The 20493-nt window shown below is 41.3% G+C and overlaps 2 protein-coding genes across 2 annotated transcripts in view; one reads left to right on the forward strand and one right to left on the reverse strand.

Annotated features, from left to right (window-relative positions):
* The window catches only part of LOC139268603 (retinoid isomerohydrolase-like), a 51328-nt gene extending 43453 nt beyond the window's left edge, over positions 1 to 7875 (forward strand). Inside the window, exons 8-13 of the mRNA XM_070886989.1 lie at positions 644 to 783; positions 1724 to 1853; positions 6244 to 6358; positions 6466 to 6560; positions 6651 to 6762; positions 7653 to 7875. Of these exons, the coding sequence (XP_070743090.1) occupies positions 644 to 783; positions 1724 to 1853; positions 6244 to 6358; positions 6466 to 6560; positions 6651 to 6762; positions 7653 to 7801 (741 nt within the window). The 3' untranslated portion in view covers positions 7802 to 7875. The remainder of the gene's footprint in view (positions 1 to 643; positions 784 to 1723; positions 1854 to 6243; positions 6359 to 6465; positions 6561 to 6650; positions 6763 to 7652) is intronic.
* Positions 7876 to 11690: 3815 nt separating this feature from the next.
* LOC139268604 (biotin-dependent 3-methylcrotonyl-coenzyme A carboxylase beta1 subunit) overlaps positions 11691 to 20493 on the reverse strand; it is a 91030-nt gene continuing 82227 nt past the window's right edge. Inside the window, exon 13 of the mRNA XM_070886990.1 lies at positions 11691 to 15662. Within this exon, the coding sequence (XP_070743091.1) occupies positions 15579 to 15662 (84 nt within the window). The 3' untranslated portion in view covers positions 11691 to 15578. The remainder of the gene's footprint in view (positions 15663 to 20493) is intronic.

The following is a 20493-nucleotide window of genomic DNA, read 5'->3' on the forward strand; positions in this document are numbered from 1 at the left end:
CTATAAGCTCCAATTTGTTTGACTTAAGAAGTTGGGTACTTCTAGATCAGTATATATTACTGTCTGTAGCTTTGTCATCATTCCTATTTTATGTAGTTCTGGTTTTAAGCAATTAGTTGTGTTATTAGAATAAACGAAGTTTACAGCACAGAGGGAAGCCATTCAGTTAATTGTGCTGGCTCTGTGCTAGAGTAATCCAAAACTAATCCTGCTATCTCCCCATGGTATAGTATCTCTCTGCTTCAAACATTTATTCAATTTCTCCTTAAAAGGCACAATGTCTCTGTTTCAGCAAAGCATTTGATGCTCTACAACCCTCTCTCAAGAAATGTCTCCTCTGTATGAGGGATCAAGGGGTATGGCGAGAAAGCAGGAATGGGGTACTGAAGTTGCATGTTCAGCCATGAACTCATTGAATGGCGGTGCAGGCTCGAAGGGCTGAATGGCCTACTCCTGCACCTATTTTCTATGTTTCTATTAATGCTAATGTTAAATTGATCCCATCTATCCTAGCATGGAGTATATACAAATGCATATGACCCTCCTTAAAAAATGTAGAATAGCATTTCCCTGATGATATGGTTATGGTTGGACAGAAACATTGGAAGTGTTCCAGTTTGTCATTAAAATATGTGTTTTGTAGACCTGGTTCCATGTTGCAAACAAGAAAACTGGTGAATACCATAAAATCAATTACAGGACTTCAGCATTTAATATTTTCCATCATATTAATACTTATGAAGACAGTGGCTTTATTATTGCTGATGTATGCTCCTGGAAGGGGTAGGTGCATATAGTAATTAATTATCTGGTGTTTGTAAAGAAACAACATATCTGTTTATTTAAAAAAAAGATTGTTAAACTCCACCCCTCCAAATTTAGCACCAATGCCTTCAAGTTCTGATTCATACTGGTGGATGCAGTCATTGGATGCCCTCTGATTTCTCAATTGTGGTCATTTTTCATGTGTGAGCCCAGGACTTGAGTGTCAGCAGGCTATCCAACTGTATCATAGAATGATACAGAACAGAAGGAGGCCATTCGGCCCATCGTGTCGGTTCTATGGTACCCAATTAATCCCACTCCCTTCATTCCCCTTCAAGTATTTATCCAATTCTCTTTTGAAAGTTACTGTTGAATCTGCTTTTACCACCTTTTCAGGTAGTCCATTCCAGATCACAATAACGTGGTGTAAAAAGAATGTTTCCTCATGTCACCTCTGGTTCTTTTGCCAATCGCCTTAAATCAGTGCGCTCTAGTTATAGACCCTTCTGTCACTGGAAACTGTTTCTCCTTACTAACTCTATCAAACCTTTCATGATTTTGAACACCTCTATCAAGTCTCTGGGATCACAGCTTGGCAATAGAAAGCTCAAGAATAAACTGGGGCTTGACTCCCCATTTGATTTGTTTTCCCTTTGCTCTCTTTTCCTCCCTCAACCTCCATGCAGAAGTACCAATGTTTTGCTCACTGCTTCTCCAATGCTAATAAAATTAGGAACTTGGCAATGCAAGGCAGGGCTAGCTTTAGGGAAAATGCCATCCTGGATGAACTTGTATTTTGACGCCCTTTGAGTTTTAAGTATGTAGCAGTATTATTTTGCTCATGTGCAGTGCAAAAAATCTCATTCATTTTTAAAATTACATTATTTTAGCAACCTTTTTGCCCAATCCTTATCTCATGCGAACTGTTTTAATGAATATTCTATCACTTCCAATACAGATTTGAGTTTGTATATAATTACCTGTGGCTTGCCAATTTACGTGAAAACTGGGAAGAACTTAAAGTGAATGCAAGAAAGGCTCCTCAGCCAGAAGTTAGGAGATACGTTCTACCACTGGATATAAACAAGGTGAGTTTTAATTACTGTGGAATATTAAAGGGAAAGGGCACTTACCTCCTGAGCTCTAAGTCTGAAACAATTACAGACACATAGATCTCTCATTTGGCTATAAAGGCCATAAGTAAAAATTAATTTGTTATAGGCTTACATAGGGAACAGCAAATGCTGAAAAGTTGAAATAAAAACATAAAATGATGTTTATGCACATCAGGTCCTTCAGCATTTGGGGAGAAAAGACAGGTTAAGATTCTGATGAAGCGTCCACATCTAAAACATTAACCTGTCTTTTACATTTTTAGGTGTTGAAGGACTTGGTGTATATTTCCACCATTTTCTGTTTATATTATAATTGATGCTGTGAATGGAGGCCAACAAGCTAACATTCAAAATAGAAAATTTGAAGGGACACAGATTACTATTATTTTTAAATACACACAGGTGCATAAAAGGTTGGCCAAAATAAAATACTTGAGCGAGATAATTATTCTTGAATTATGATTTATGTAAATGTCAGTTAATAGCTCACCCAATGGTTGGTATTGAGTTATGTAAACCAGGAAGGTTTAAAATCTAATCTCAAGTTAGCTGATTTTAGCTCGGGTTACAATTTGAGTGCTACCAAATAGCCTTAGCATTAATAAGATAGAAACATAGAAAATAGGTGCAGGAATAGGCCATTCGGCCCTTCAAGCCTGCACCACCATTCAATAAGATCATGGCTGATCATTCAACCTCAGTACCCCTTTCCTGCTTTCTCTCCATACCCCTTGATCCCCTTAGCGTAAGGGTCATATCTAACTCCCTCTTGAATATATCCAATGAACTGGCATCAACAACTCTCTGCGGCAGGGAATTCCATAGATAGAAGGAAAATCAACCAGGGTTCCTGCTGAATAGACATTTGAGGAGTGAGCAATTGAAAGGTATTTGTTTTTGGGACAAGCCAGATGGACTGCAGAGTCTTATCTAGCATTGTACTTTAGTTACTGATTCCTACCCATACTGCACAGAGCCAGTCTTCGGGCCCTGTATCTGTATGCTGGAAAGGGGCATTGCTCCTATTTAGGCCTTGCAACCCCTGAATTTTCACAGCCCCACCACACCTCAAGCACAGACTATTACCCAGTTAGGACTTTGTGCTTGTAAGTGAGACAGGAAAGTCATGTGCTGCAAGCCTGAGACCTGAAAATGATTGGGATGGCTGTAAGTAAAAGGTAGTATTTAACATTTTCAGAATGGCCAGCCTGCCTCACTCAAGTCGAATGATCTGAGGGGAGGTGTGGGTTGGGTGGGTGGGGGATGGAGGGGTGGTCCACGCTCAAGGCCCAACACCATCTTATTCAGTGTGCTCATGTGTCTGGGTAGCCAACTAGTGCAACCGCAAGAAAATGAACCTGGAGTGCCAAAATGCCGCCTCGCGCCTTATTTATATAATTTTTGGCCTATGCTTATTGCAGGCGCAGGCCCTACTCCCTAGACAGGAAGCCCATTGCACTCCGAGAATCATCATCATCATAGGCAGTCCCTTGAAATCTAGGAAGACTTGCTTCCACTCTAAGTGAGTTCTCAGGTGGCTGTACAGTCCAATGCGGTCTTGGGCCAGGGATTCCCAGGTATCGGTGGGGATGTTGCACTTCACCAAGGAGACTTTGAAGGTATCCTTGAAACATTTCTTCTGCCCACCTGGGATTCGCATGTCTAAACATCCGTAAGACAAAGGCCCTCCACCAACCTGACCCTGCCACACAGCACCCGCCTCGATCCCCCAGTCATCAAAATCCATAGCGCGGCCTTGGACAACGTGGACCATTTTCCATACCTCGGGAGCCTACTATCAGCAAGGGCAGACATCGATGATAAGGTCCAACACCGCCTCCAGAGTGCCAGCACAGCCATTGGTCACCTGAAGAAGAGTGTTTGAAGACCAGGACCTCAAATCTGACACCAAGCTTATGGTCTATAGGGCAGTTGTGATACCTGTCCTCCTATATGGCTCAGAGACATGGACTATATACAGCAGACATTGCAAAGTGCTGGAGAAGTACCACCAGCGATACCTCCGCAAGATTCAGCAAATCCACTGGGAGGATAAATGCACCAACGTCAGTGTCCTCGCCCAGGCCAACATCCCCAGCATTGAACACTGACCACACTCGACCAGATCCGTTGGGCGGGCCACATCGTCTGCATGCCCGATTGGAGACTCCCTAAACAAGTATTCTACTGACTCAGAATAGATGTACCCAGCTGCTGGCCCCAGGAAAATCGGCCTCAATGTATTTGGACATTGGCTGAGGAAAGGATGAGCTTCGATTATGAAGGCCTCCACAGTTAAATAGGTTGTTGGCGCTCATTAGCCAGATTAAATATGAAGCAATTACCTTCTGTAGAATATACACTAGCATCAAAAGCTCCTTTTAAGGGAGATTAAAAAAAGAAAACTGTGGAGGAAAAAAAGGGTTTGAAATTCAGTTTCGGACGAACGCCTCCGACCTGAGAATTTTTAACGAATTTACCTGGTGGTCCCGGAGGCGCCTGCAAGTGCAGTGGGGAGGCTTCGGAGCGCCCTCCCGTCGTCAACATTCAGACGCAAAAGGTGGAGTCACGTGTGACTGCACAACCAATCAGGTACAGTATTCTCATTAATAGCAATGAGAACGCCGTATCTACGAGTTCTTATTGCTATTAATGAGAAAAAAAAAACACACACACTAAACACATCATAAAAAAATAAAAAACACACCTCACATATTTAACATTAATTTAAATTAAAGTTAATAAATGTGTTTAAAAAATCCAAAAAATATATATTTTTCTAAGTTTTGTAATTAGGGTTTAAAATAATCCTACCTTAGTGGGCAGGGTTTTTAACAAATATGTGTTTTTAAATTTTTAAATACCAGGCGCAAGAGTTTTAAGGACATTCGCTGGGAAAGAGATGGGCAAATAGCGCAATCTCGCCCATGGGAATGTCATTCTCCCCAAGATGCGTTGGATCTATAAAGCCAGAACTTGACAGATCGGAAAAGCTGCTTTTTGGCACATGCACATTGCGTGCCGAAAACTGGCTTTTGTGATGCCTCCCCGGATCCGTACACATGCTGTACTGACCCCGTGAAACCGGAATTTCAGGCCCATGTTAAGTTGAGAGATCAGAAATTCATGGAAATGATAACCAATTGGAGAGCATTGAGTATTGATATGTAAGACATGCCCAGGTTTTACAGGCATTTGAACAATTTGACAAAGTGCTACATCATAGAAAAACATGTTTAATACAATCATATCTTTTAAAGTATTCAGGAATCATCAGGTAACAAAAAAGAAGAAAGACTGGCATTTATATAGTGCCTTTCACAACCACTGGATGTCTCTCAGAACTTTACAGCCAATTAAGTACTTTTGGAATGTCGCCACTGTTGTAATGTGGAAAACGCGGCAGCCAATTTGCGCACAGCAAGCTCCCACAAACAGCAGTGTGGTAATGACCAGATAAATTGTTTTAGTGATAATTGAAGGATAAATAATGGCCAGGTAACCAGGAATAACTCTTCTTCGAAATAATCCCATGGGATCTTTTACATCCACCTGAGAGAGCAGACAGGGCCTCGGTTTAACGTCTCATCTGAAAGACGGCACCTCCAACAGTGCAGCACTCCCTCAGGTGCATTGGTGTGTCAGCCTAGATTTGTGTGTTGCAAGTCCCTGGAGTGGGACTTGAACCCACAATGTCCTGACTCAGAGACGAGTGTGCTACCCACTGAGCCACAGCTGACTCGAAAAAATGAAAATGTGTCTTTTGGTTTCCCTGATGTTCTAATCACTATCTACATATATTTGTTTGCATAATGGTCACTGTACTACAAAAAAAGCTAACCCAATTCACATGATATAAATCCAAGCCAGCAAGTTACTGTCATGTATTGAGAATAAATTAGATCCCCCATTTGCAAAACATGGTGGTTACACCAGGATTGCCTGTTCCATGCCAAAAGAAACTTCAGCCACTGCATGCCTTTGGGGAGGGGCGGGTTTGCTCCCCCCCCCCCCCACCACCACCCCACCTATCCTTATCACTGGACCAATTGGCCCCCAAGCAAGGGGGGGCCCCCCCATCAACTTTTTTTTGAAATTAGTAGCTCTTTGGGGTTCCAAGCTGTTTGCCAAGGCTGGATCCTGCTGGTGGTGCCCACGTACACCCTTATGGAGGCCAACACATCACCACTCACTCAGTTAACTCAATCGGTGCCTTTTCCCCAAGCATTCTGCCGGTTTTCTGTGGAACTTTAGGCTCATAAATTTCATTAAGAAGCCTTGAAATGAAGACTACTTGTCCTCTGTTAATACTACATAAAGTAGTACATTTTATACAGTAACTTGTTTATTTTGTCTCGTCCAGATTGAACATGGCAAGAATTTAGTGTCTCTCAACAACACAACTGCCACTGCTACCGTTCGGCAAGATGGGACCATTTGGCTGGAACCAGAAGTGCTCTTCTCAGGGAGTCGGCAAGGTGACACACCTCTATTAATACAAGGATCTGCAGAAAATAATCTTACAGTAAAAGTTATTTTGAAAGAATGCTTGAAATTTGCATAAAACATATTTTCTACGTTACAGCATTTGAATTTCCTCAGATTAACTATCAGAAATTCAGTGGAAAGGACTACACATATGCTTACGGACTGGGACTGAACCATTTTATTCCAGACAAGGTCAAAACTGGGGTGGGTGGGGAGGAAATTATATCTCATGGATTAATTAAAAAATGACACTTCACTTATACCTATTTTTCTCCCATGCAGATATACAAGTTAAATGTGAAAACCAAGGAGCACTGGATATGGCAGGAACCAGATACCTATCCATCGGAACCCATCTTTGTTCCACATCCAGATGCAATGGACGAAGATGATGGTACAAAATAAATGTTAGACTAATCAGTAGGATGTGAGATGGTACCTGCCTTACAGTTTATGATTAAAATTTTGAATGGCAGCAGAAGTTTCCATTCTACTTTAGCTCCCCTATATATCAAACAAGTGAAAGCATCAAGGTGGATCTGTCAGTGTGACCTGGGAAGCTTCCCTTTTGGCTCCAGATAACCCTACAAGCCAGTACCTGAGTAGGCGGAATGATTCTAGTTGGACAAAAAAATGGAAGCTTCCGAGGACTGGTAAGCTGTGCAGTTTTAGTTAGTTAAACTTCAATTACTCTGCACAAATTTCAGAAGGTCCTAATTCACTCTAGTCAACCTGCACCTAAGCTCTCGACTTGGGTAAGTGTAGTGTCTCCTTAAAGGGAGAGTGTGTGCACTCCCATGTGAGGACAAACAAAACCCCGTTAGCTCTTGGTAGCTTGGTTTGAAGACTCTTGAGCATGATGATAGACTTCCATATGTCAGACACCTGGTTGACCTATGATGTGTCACCTGTCTATGTAGAGTTGCCGGTTTGTATTCAGGCTCCTCATTCACTTGCCCTATCCATGGGTGAGTCTATCTCTGTGGAGCCTTATACTTTCCAAGTCTCTCTCTCAGAAAAACTGAAGAAAAATATCAGTGAAAATTGAAAGCAGGCTTTATAATGGCTCATTTGGTATGTTAACCGCCTAATAGGGAGCTATGTTTTGACAGCACCAGTGTGATTTCCTGCATGGGGGGTCTGAGATTTCACACGTATGCAGGCAGGTAGGTAATTTGTGAAAGGGATTGTGTTAAACACTAGTCTGAGGCAACGAGAGGTCCTTGTTTGAGTTAAGAGGAGGAAAAATATTATAATTAATGATTGCTTATTTTTTGTTAACAGGAGTGTTACTGACTTCAGTTGTAAGCCCAGGTTCAGGACAAAGACCGGCCTTCCTTCTGATTCTTGATGCCAAGGATCTCAGTGAGATAGCTAGGGCAGAGGTGGAGACCAACATCCCTGTTACTTTCCATGGAATGTACAAACCATAATGACCTGTTGCTCAGCATAACTGATTATTATAGTCACTCAAACATACTGCAATGTAAAACAAAGTAATGTATGCAGAACAGAGCAAAAAAACATCATGCTAACGTAGTATCACTTACTTTATCTGGTATGTTAGTACCTATATATCTGAAAATATATTAATGTCTTCGTTCTAACTTGCATATGTTGAATAGTTTTGAAGTACACAATGCATCAAAATTAGTTAATGCCAAAAATGGGTTTGTGTGTGAAGCCAACCATTGTGTTTGACATCACAGCTGTACAGAACCAAAAATTAATGTCTTAAAGAAAAGACTAAAAAACATCAAAGTTGCTTTATTTTTAAGTCATGATTAGTAAAACGTTTTGGCACGAGGATTCTGTTCCCCTCGAGGTATAAACTGTGTAATTTGTGAACATCAAGCTGAGATAATGGCAACCATATGATCAGCAAAATGATGGTGCACTTGTAGCAGTATGACATGACTGTCAGTCTTCCTCTATTATCAACGTCACCAATTAGTGCGATTCATCCCTAATTTTCACAGCCCTCCTACAGGAACAGTAAGCCCCATGGGTGCCAAATGGGAACAGAAATACTCGATGCAGGTCTAATTCCATTAGTACTAATGGGTCATAAGCTTACTGAACAGATATAGATAGAATCTGTGAAGTTTATTACCTTTTCCTGTATGAACTATAATACAGTAGTTTAGAGCTATGTAAATATGGAAGAGGAGACAGTTCTACCTTTCCATCCTGCCCATTCCAGCCTCAACTCTATCACTAAGTACAAGGAACTTATGGACTTTTTTAATCTCCAAAATTTGTGCTGCTGCCACCTCCAACTAGTTTCTTCTCCCCCAACCCCTCACCTTGACCCCTTATCACTGTGCTTTCTTTCCCATCATCTCCACTACCATCTTCAAGCACAACTCTTCCACGAGAACCACCTCCTGCTCCCTTGATCCCTTCCACACTGCCTTCCTGAACACGGTTACCTTTCCTTGCCCTTATGCTCACTGACATTGGAAACAATTCCCTGCTTAGTTTCTCCTCTCCTTCCAAACTACCATTATCACCCAATTCTCAAGTGCATGCTCAACCCTTCCGTTCTCTGCAACTACTGCCTATCCCCAACCTGAGGACTAGGAACATGTTAGAATTCAGCAAAGGCGGACCAAGAAATTGATAAAGAAAGGGAAAATAGAATATGAGAGTAAACTAGCAAGAGACATAAAAACAGCCTGAAAAAGCTTCTATAGTTATGTTTAAAAAAAAAAAATTAGCAAAAGCGGGGACAGAAATTATAATGGGGAATATGGAGACGGCAGAGAAATTAAATACTTTGTGTCTGTCTTCATGGAAGAAGACACGAAAAACCTCCCGGAAATAGTGGAGTACCAAGGGCCTAGCAAGAATGAGGAACTGTGAGAAATTAGTATTAGTAAAAAAATAGAACTGGAGAAATTAATGGGACTGAAAGCCGATAAATCCCTGGACCTGATGGCCTACAGCCTAGGGTTTTGAAAGGTGGCTATAGAGATAGCGGATGCATAGGTTGTCATCTTCCAAAATTCCTTAGATTCTAGAACAGGTCTCACAGATTGGAAGGTAGTTAATGTAGCTCCGCTATTTAAGAAAGGAGGGAGAGAGAAAACGGGGAACTACAGACCAGTTAGCCTGACATCAGTAGTAGGGAAAATGCTAGAATCTATTAAGCACTTGGAAAATAACATGGGCAGTCAACATGGATTTATGAAAGAGAAATCATGTTTGACAAATCTGTTCATTTTTTGAGGTTGTAACTAGCAGAATAGATAAGGGGGAACCAGTGGATGTAGTGGATTTTCAGAAAGCATTCGATAAAGTGCCACTCGAGATTATTGAACAAAATTAGGGCTCATGGGATTGGGGATAATATACTAGCATGGATTGAGAATTGGTTAACGGACAGAAAACAGAGTAGGAATAAACGGGTCATTTTCGGGTTGGCAGTCTAACTAGTGGGATGCTGTAAGGATTGGTGCTTGGGCCCCAGCTATTCACAATCTATATCAATGATTTGGATGAGGGCATCAAATGTAATATATCCAAGTTTGCTGATGATACAAAGCTAGGTGGAAATATAAGTTGTGAGGAGGATGCAAAGAGGCTTCAAGGGAATATAGACAGGCTAAATGAGTGGGCAAGAACATGGCAAATGGAATATAATGTGGAGAAATGTGAAGTTATCCACGTTGGTAGGAAATAGAAAAGCAGAATATTTTTGAAATGGTGAGAGATTGGGAAATGTTAGTGTTCAGAGGGGCCTGGGTGTCCTTGTACACAAATCATTGAAAGTTAACATGTGGGTATAGCAAGGAATTAAGAAAGCAAATGGTATGTTGGCCTTTATTACAACAGGCTTTGAGTATGAGTAAAGACGTCTTACTGCAATTATATAGGGCCCTGGTGAGACCACACCTGGAGTATTGTGTACAGTTTTGGGGGCCGATATTTTCCCTTGCTATAAGGCCCACGGCTGCAATTTTTTAAATTGCCTTTCTTCAGGGGACTGCTCCGTCTGTTTTCCTGCCGCAGCGACCCTTTTCAGAAATTTCCCCATTCCCGGAATTGCCTCACGGGAGCTCTACTTCACACTTCCTTCCATTCTAAATCCTCCTCTGCACTGTCATAGCACCTGTTTGTTTGATATTAAAATGTTGAGATGGAATTTGCCCAAATGAATCATTGGGAAGACTGAAGCCATTATATTCTGCTCTCACCAAAAGCTCGGTACCTTTGCCACTAATTCCATCTCCCTCCCCAGACTGCTCATTCGAGCTGCTCTGGGCTGGTCCTCAACCTTAGTGTCCTGCTCATCTCAACACAGATTAATCTCCACATCCTAGGCACCAATAAGAAAATGTACTTCCATTGGAAAATATTGCTTATTACACCCCAGCTTCATTCCCACTATTGCTAAATTCCTTATCCATGCTTTAATCGCCTCCCAATTTGATTTCTCGCCACGCTTCTGAGCTTTCCCTTTCATGAACTTCAACTCATCCAAAATTCCACTTACCTGAGGCTCCAATTATCAACCTACAACCTCCCTCGTCCCCCAACACATTGATTTCAAAATCCGCGTTCTCTTCTGAAATTCCTCCATGTCCTCATTCTGCCCTAACTCCATGACTGAGTTCTTTGTTCGTCTTCGCTGACCCTCTGTGCATCCACCCCTTCCCACAACCCCTTTTTTGCCCAACATTGATGGCAGAGCTTTGAATTGTCTTGACCTTACTCCGTGGATCTCTCTCCCTAAACCCCTCACTTTCCTGTCTTTCTGCTTTTAAACACCTTCTCAAAACCTACATATTTGACTACTTTTATTCAGTATCCATCGCTCTCTTTAAGGCATCTTGGGAAGTTTTTCTGCACCAAAAGTATTAAATAAATACAAGGGGGCTGTTGAAACATTTTTCCTGTACAGTTAAGAGAAATGTGAACAGTGAATTCATATAGGTCAGGAGGTTAAGCACATGAAAGAAGCACAGTAAGCATGTGATGTTAGAAACTCAGAAGTGTGCCAGAACATTTCTACTAAATACAGCTTTGATCAAGAGCTGAACAACTTTTGAATACTGTATATAGTTTTAATTGATGAGTATCACCAAGCTTAGGCTCTTCTTATGCTGATGGTGTACTGCAGGTTTCCACTGACCTACTTTTTTTGTGTGTGCTATTATCTTGAACATTTTATTTTGTAATTTGTCAGAAAATCATTCCTAAGGCCAAGCAGTCTTAAGAGGTCTTACAAAAGAAGATACTTTTCTTGTATTAAAATAAATCTGTCGCAGCCATGACTTCCACTTGTGAAAAAGATCAGCAAATAAATTAAGGTTCACAATTCTTCCCAGATTTTGAGAACGAACATCTTTACATTTATTAAAGCTGGTAACAAACCTAATCAAGAGTGCTGGATAATTTAAACAAAATTAACATTTATCATCTGGTTAATTGTATTCTTTAAATGCAAATAAATAACATTTAAATTTTAGTGCTACAATTCACCTCAGTCTTGCCGGGTTGGGGGAAAGAACTAGCCAGGGTTCCTGCTTCCAATTGCTAGCTAGTGAGTGACAAAATGTCTGCTGAGCACATGATTGGGCAGAGATATGACACAACCCATGTTTGATTAGCTTGTCGCTACTCAATTTCTAGGTGAAGACATTGGCCCAGAAATCCTGGTTTCTCCTTCCCACAGGCGTTCGACTGGATTCTAGAAAAAAGATACGCATGCACTTGAAGCTGCTGTGCCCACGAGAGATCCCGGTCCTAGGGCCTCCACTGACTGCACGTCATGACGTGCGCAGGGCTGGAGCTGCAGTCCCATGGCTCTGGGCAGCCAATTAAGTCTAAGTTGGAGTTCCCATTATTATGAATGTGAAATGCCCCCAAACACACTACATATTTAACATTAATTTAAATTAAAGTTATTTATGTATTAAAAAATATTCCAATTTTAAGTTTTTTAATTATGCTTTAAAATAAATTTAATGGAGTGGGCAGGATTTTTATAAATAAAGTGTATTTTAAAAATCTTACGCCTGTAAAGGTAGGCTATGCACCTGCTTTTATCAGGTGCAAGCATTTTCAGGACATCCGCTGGGCAAGATATGGGTAAATACACACTCCAGACAGACCTGGGAGGCCAGAATTTCTGGGCCATTAATGGCTCTCTGCTCGTAGCTATGTAATTGTTCCTCCTGAATAGGAATCAATGCCTTCAGGGGAGGAGCAGAGAAAACTATATGACATAACAAAATTGTACTGTGTATTGTAGTGTGCTGTGGTTCTACAGAGTATATGCTAGTAGAAGAACTGTAACTTATCATGCACAATCCAATATTAAACAATTCTGTATAATACAAATGTTTTAAAAGATGCTTGCTTTCAGTATTTTCAATGCTGTAAATCAGTTTTCAGTCTATCTTTGGATTTACGTTTAACAAATTTTGGACTAGGGTATCGGGATACTCCTTGATTTGCAGGTAACTAACATTAATATGGTGAAGGGTAAATGAGAGGTATCTATGCTATTCGAACCATGAAATTAATTTATTGCTAGTAATCTTCTGCTACCCACCGTCATATAGTGAAATTCCAGGTCTTCACTCAAAGTTACCAGTACAATGTCATAAAACAACCTTGTATGAGATACGATTATATCTTAGTGTGATTTGGTTCCAGAGGATATAAATGGGAATAGAATTATAATTTAGAAACAAGGTACCATCCAATCGAGGGGTTTGGATGATATTTAACTCCAAGATGGTACCTCTGTCATTTGAATCATCAGATTGGATTACCTTTAGTAATCTCCTGCTACATATCAATGGGTAGTAACTTGGGATTTTACAGGATATGGGGAGAAGTTAGCAACACAAGATAGGAACACTTTGCTACATAGCATAGAGAAGATAAGGTAGTCCATAGTAGCTTGTCCTCAACTTGACTTCACATAATCACAAAGTCAAGGAAATTTTAACCTATGGCTAGGTGAAAACATGCAAAAGTCTGCAAATCTTTCATAATCTTTTCAACAATAAATCAGGTCCCAAATGATTTTTATTAATTGTACTGGTGTATGCTAAATGTAAAGTAGTATGTTCAATAGGCTCCTCACTCAATTTATGACTCATTGATCAATTATGTGCAGCAAATCTTACTTTCCTATTTACCATGTAATTGATTGACTTGTCTGTATCTGATTCAGTTGTTTCAAACAGTCTTTATTTCCCCTACAATTGCTTGGTCTCCCATGACATTCAAAAGCAAAATCCAAGGTTAGGCAAGTGACCTGCTCACAGGCCTCTGCCAATACTGCTTTCAAATAATTACTGAAGTAGCCCATTGGTAGCTCAAATTATCTTTGGCAGAGGCCAGCCCCCCTCATGTGAAGCAATGAAACATTCATCCCACACAATGGCGCATTCCTCAAGTTAAATTTGTGCTTAATCAGATGGAACATTATTCATTTTGGACATCCATGTCAATATGCACTCCCTGGTTCAGGTATAGCACAATTAGATACAGAATAAAGTTGTCTCTGCTGCCCCCCAGCCTTTACCTCAGAAGAGCACCTTACCCTACCAGTACTCAAATTCCCACAACCACCATCTTTTACCCTATGAGGAAGATTGACAATTACCACAATGTTGTTTGTGCTGTAGGCATCTGCTCACCAGTAGCTGAATTGAAATTTCCCAAACTTATTTTATACTTGCAACCAAAAGACAGAAGATTTTTTATCCTATCATTCTAGACTGGATACAAACACAGGTCCCAGATGTGATGGCAAATGTTTTAACACACTATGAACCAGTCACCCAGTAAATTATGCTTTAATTTCTGCTCATCATGATCCTTAGTGTGCATTTATTTAGACAAGTGCTCTTTCATATCTCAATGAGGTTAAAAGGTCTTTATATGTACTGTCACTGAAGGAAAATAATCAGACAAATATTGCACAAGTGAAAACAAGATACAAAATTAGCAATTATGCAACATGTCCAGATTGACATAATAGTTATAAAAGTAATGAGCTAGGACAAGTTTCACTTAGTTATGTTTACACTCATTTCTATACAATTTTCTCCTTTCGGGCAGGGGTATTCTTCCAGATGTGCTGGGTGCCCTATACTTGTGTACTTAAAAATGAGTGTTGGCAGACTATTCAATTGTGACTCACATGAGGGATATAAGCCCAGATTTTGCAGTGGGTAATGACAGCAAACTCTCAGCATTTGTTGTCAGAGCAATTAAGAATGCACTGTCCATAATCAGAAAATGATTTTTTTTTAAAGAATGCCCAATTGTGTGAGGCAACAGCATCCATGTAAGGGTACTCTGAGTCAGTGCCTTCAGGGGGAAAACAGCATGCTGGTTTGATTTGAGCATTAGCAACTCATCTTTTAGAGGAATAATAGGTTTGGGTTCTGGCATTGAGAATTCCTTCTTCACTGCTTTGAACCATACTGAAAAAATAACTTCATTGTGAATACCTCAGGATAACTCTTCACTTTTGCACTGAAAAAATGCAGGGTTAGTTCAAACCTGCCCTAGAATAGTGGGTAAGGCACTTTACTAGGGCGATGATATCACTTACCATTATTTTAGAATCAGCAATATCGGCAGTATCATTACAAATAATTACATTAATGAACAGAGATAAGAAACATTTGTCAATTGTTTGAAGACATTCAGACTGGCAACCCATGGACTGGGTTTCCCCAACTTGTCCTTTCATTCCTCGGACTCGGGTTCAAACTCAGCCAGGCTGATGATTGAAGGTCCCCATTTAGATCAGCAACAAGGAAGTGCCACACTGTGCAGCAGCAGCTGTTCTTTTGAGATTGAAATTAGGACCCTTGCTAATGCATATTTGTTGCAGTTGTGCTCGACCTGACATTGGGGGTGATTGATACAAACAACATGTAGTCAAAGTGGAAAATTCCCCAGCACTGAAATCTTGAGCCGTCTGGACCACCAGTACTCTGGTGGTTGCTGCACACCTGGCACATCTTTTCCAGGAAACAATTAGGAACCCTGTAGGATCAAGATGATTCATTTATTTTTAATTAGGAACATGTTAACTGGAGTAGGCCTTTTGGCACAGATCGTGCTCTGCCATACTTAACCAGAAACAATATTTCAGTCCATTCTTTGTTTTCCTTTTTACAGCAGATGCTCCTCTTTAGTGGTCGAGTTGATGGATTGTGCCAATTTCTGAGTTTACATTCTCAGAACAGCACATCTTTCTGATTGCGAATGCAGCCAAGGTTTCTGTTTGATGATATTTAAACACTGACCTATTACCTGTAATGTACAGACAGCTCACAATTAGATTCAATGATCATTAACACATTTATACATTTGTTTTGAAGCCCTGCATTTCGTTATTTAGTCATAAAACTTCCCTTTTCAAATGTGGCTGTGTGCTGCAATTAAAGCTAGGCTTTGCAATAATTTTTTCAAATATATACATAATTTCAGAAATTTTTATAGATAAAACAGCAAAGTTCTGAAAATGCTGAATACACAATAGCATCTGAAAAGGACTATGACAGAGGATCTACATCAGATCCATCTTTTCAAGATGTTGATGGACCTGCTGTGTATTTCCAGCATTTGCAGATTTTTATTTTAAGTAAACCGGCTAATATATAAACATATAAAACAATCACATAGAATGCATAATAGATGGACAATGACACTGTTAAATTGTGAAGAACACAGTTAGTTAAAGGTTTACTACTCCTTCTGTAGGTCTTCAGAAAGTAAATCCTAAATTCCATGGTCAACTAAATGAAGGCCAAGATTTTGAAACATCACCACAGCACAAACAAGTCAACAGAATGGAGTTTTCAGATCATTGCATCTCTGAGTGCAGAAGGAAAAGGACAAGGTTTACCACAGCACAGAGGAGTCACACAACTCCAGAATCTACGCGAGGCATGCAAATTAATGTAATGGCCATGTCAGGAAAACAATGGTTGAGGAAGGATAGGCTTAGCTGGGAGTTGAGGGTTAGGGGGCAGTTTTGCAAATGACCTCTATTTTGGACATGAAGAAATCCATTGAGTTCCTTGCATTTAGAGTCCAAGGTTGTGGAGGAAGCAATTTACAGTGGAGAAAAGGAATTTGGAATTGTTTCTGCTCTCCACAATAGCACCAAAGTAGTAAGCAGTTTGACCATGGAGAAAGACAGGCCATACAGTTGCCAGACAAGTCTATCACCAAGAGTGTTTAAGCTTACAACTTTCAGATTTGAGGCTGTGAGGAGGGCTGTTATACCAGTGAGGGCAGGAGAACAGTGAAGCAGGAGCCCATTGGGATCTGGGGGATGAAGAATTCAAAGGTGGAAACAATATGGTTGTGGAGAAGGTCACCAGAGGGACCAAAGTCGTAAGTAGCAAGGCACAGGAGAGGAAAGTCAAAATCTGAGAACACATCTCTTTTCTAAACATGTTAATTTACTTTGCATCTATGGAACATGAGTGAATCAGGATCCTCACTCAATGCCTAATGGGTGGGGCACAGCCCAGGGCAATACTCATTCATACAGTCCAGTAAGAATCAAGTTAAAGCTCTGTTCTGTGCTCAGATAGCTGATCTGAGCTGAGGTGGTAGCAAATAGTGCTACAATTGGCCTCACTGCTGTTGAATAAGTGAAAGAGGGAAAAAAATCAGCTACGGTTCCCACTCCTGAGGTGACTGCTGCCGGGACATGTACATGTGGGCATTAGGTGAGAAGGATCAGACTCAGCTTTGATACCTTTCATAGTTAATAGCTTGTTGACACTCACAATCTAATCTGACACTTGGGTGCAGAAGGGCTGCTTGTACCCATGGAATCATACTCAAGCATAACTCAGTGGGACTGAAATTCAGGGTCTTGGTAAGATTCTTTACTGCCCATTTGCCACGGCCATGTGGCAGAAGCCCGTGGCCGCCGCTTTGTGGTCAACTGGCTGCCCCGACCCAAATTCAGGTTGGGGATTTTTCAGCCGCTGCAAGCGAGTCATAAAAGCGCTCACTGCCGTTATCCCTCACCTGCAGAATACACCGACCCAAATTCACCTGAAAAAAAATTGCCCTGCCGCGCGGTGCCCTCGACAGCTTTCTCTGTCGGTGCACCTTCTGCTGACTGTGTGTGGCCCGGCAGCATGGTGGCCTTTCAAGGGGAGGGCCCACTGCCGCGACTTCCATGTGTTTATTTTTGCCGGCCGACTTCCCGATCGGCTGGCAAAATCGTGGCCACAGGTTCGGCCAGGCCGTCAACGGGCAACCCGGCCGAAATCCTCCCTGGTGGCCAAAGATAAAAAATGGTCCTTTAACTAAGGGGAGAGAGTGTGGTGATACACACGCGCTGTGACGTTACCATTGCGGCGGAGTCCCGATCTCGCCCCAACCTCCGCCCCTCAGCCTCCCTTACTGCCTCACTTCTGCCCCCAGTATGACCAACTTCCGGTCCAACTTAAAAAAAACAGCAAAGTCCCAAAAATCGATGGAAAGGCCACCTCAACAATCCCGACGGAAAAAACTTAAAGAAAAAGGTAGGTCCGCCAGCTTTCTGGCAGCCCTGAATTTCGGCGCCAGTGCCTTCAGAATAGAGGGGAGGGGAAGAGAGTCAGTACACATATTGTAAAATTCCACACTGATTTCTACCCAAAAAACAGAGTGCAATAAGAGATTCACTCATGCATATTTTCACATCTGTGACGTGGATGAAGTTACATTCGAATTTAAAAAATCAGACATGTTTAGAAAGAAATGATCTCTAAAGGAAAGAATCTTGACAGTGATCTTTTAAAAAGTCTCAGGAACAGATTTTGAGATCATAAATTATGAACTAAATGTTATGTTATACCCCATTTTATTACTTGGTACTAATAAAACCACAAGTAATAAATTACCCCTGCGATGAGGTACACAGAGCATGGAAATGTATCAGGAATAAGAACATAAGAAATAGGAGCAGGAGTAGGCTATACGACTCCTCGAGCCTGCTCCGCAATTTAATACAATCATGGCTGATCCGATCATGGACTCAGGTCCACTTCCCTGCCCGCTGTCCATAATATAACCCCTTATTCCCTTATTGTTTAAGGATCTGTCTATTTCTGTCTTAAATTTATTCAATGTCCCAGCTTCCTCAGCTCTCTGAGGCTGCGAATTCCACAGATCCACAACCCTCAGAAGAAATTTCTCCTCATCTCAGTTTTAAATGGGAGGCCCCTTATTCTAATATTATGCCCTCTAGTTCTAGTCTCCCCTATCAGCAGAAACATTCTCTCTGCATCCATCTTGTCAAGCCCCCTCATAATCTTATACGTTTCGATAAGATCACCTCTCATTCTTCTGAATTCCAATGAGTAGAGGCCCAACCTACTCAACCTTTCCTCATAAGTCAACCCCCTCATCTCTGGAATCAACCTTGTGAACCTTCTCTGAACTGCCTCCAAAGCAAGTATATCCTTTCGTAAATATGGAATCCAAAACTGCACGCAGTATTCCAGGTGTGGCCTCACCAATACCCTGTACAACTATAGCAAGATTTCCCTGTTTTTATACTCCATCCCTTTTGCAATAAAGGCCAAGATTCCATTGGCTTTACTGATCACCTGCTGTACCTGCACACTATCCTTTTGTGTTTCATGCACAAGTACCCCAGGTCCCGCTGTACTGCAGCACTTTGCAATCCTTCTCTATTTAAGTAATAACTTGCTCTTTGATTTTTTTCTGCCAAAGTGCATGACCTCACACTTTCCAACATTATACTCCATTTGCCAAATTTTTGCCCACTCACTTAGCCTGTCTATGTCCTTTTGCAGATTTTGTATGAGGACACACGTTGCTTTTTCTCCCATCTTTGTATCGTCAGCAAACTTGCCTACGTTACACACTTTCCCTTCTTCCAAGTCGTCAATATAGATTGTAAATAGTTGGGGTCCCAGCACTGATCCAAGCGGCATCCCATTGGTTACTGATTACCAACCCGAGAATGAATCATTTATCCTTACTCTCTATTTTCTGTTCGTTAGCCAATCCTCTATCCATGCCAATATATTACCCCCAACCCCGTGAATTTTATCTTGTGCAGTAACCTCCTATGTGGCACCTTGTCAAATGCCTTCTGGAAGTCCAAATAGATCACATCCACTGGTTCCCCTTTATAGTTAAACTAATATGGCAGGGGAATGGGAACCAATGCAGGGAGACAGAGGGAAACAAAAAGGAGACAAAAGCAAAGGACAGAAAGGAGATGAGGAAAAGTGGAGGGCAGAGAAACCCAAGACAAAGAACAAAAAGGGCCACTGTACAGCAAAATTCTAAAAGGACAAAGGGTGTTAAAAAAACAAGCCTGAAGACCTTGTGTCTTAATGCAAGGAGTATCCGTAATAAGGTGGATGAATTAACTGTGCAAATAGATGTTAACAAATATGATGTGATTGGGATTACGGAGACATGGCTCCAGGATGATCAGGGCTGGGAACTCAACATCCAGGGGTATTCAACATTCAGGAAGGATAGAATAAAAGGAAAAGGAGGTGGGGTAGCATTGCTGGTTAAAGAGGAGATTAATGCAATAGTTAGGAAGGACATTAGCTTGGATGATGTGGAATCTATATGGGTAGAGCTGCAGAACACCAAAGGGCAAAAAACATTAGTGGGAGTTGTGTACAGGCCTCCAAACAGTAGTAGTGATGTTGGGGAGGGCATCAAACAGGAAATTAGGGGTGCATGCAATAAGGGTGCAGCAGTTATAATGGGTGACTTTAATATGCACATAGATTGGGCTAACCAAATTGGAAGCAATACAGTGGAGGAGGATTTCCTGGAGTGCATAAGGGATGGATTTCTAGACCAATATGTCGAGGAACCAAATAGGGGGGGGGGGAGGCCATCTTAGACTGGGTGTTGTGTAATGAGAGAGGATTAATTAGCAAACTCGTTGTGCGAAGCCCCTTGGGGAAGAGTGACCATAATATGGTGGAATTCTGCATTAGGATGGAGAATGAAACAGTTAATTCAGAGACCATGGTCCAGAACTTAAAGAAGGGTAACTTTGAAGGTATGAGGCGTGAATTGGCTAGGATTGATTGGCGAATGATACTTAAGGGGTTGACTGTGGATGGGCAATGGC

The sequence above is a fragment of the Pristiophorus japonicus genome, chromosome 8 (assembly GCF_044704955.1).
Source record: "Pristiophorus japonicus isolate sPriJap1 chromosome 8, sPriJap1.hap1, whole genome shotgun sequence".
Classification (NCBI taxonomy): Eukaryota; Metazoa; Chordata; class Chondrichthyes; family Pristiophoridae; genus Pristiophorus; species Pristiophorus japonicus.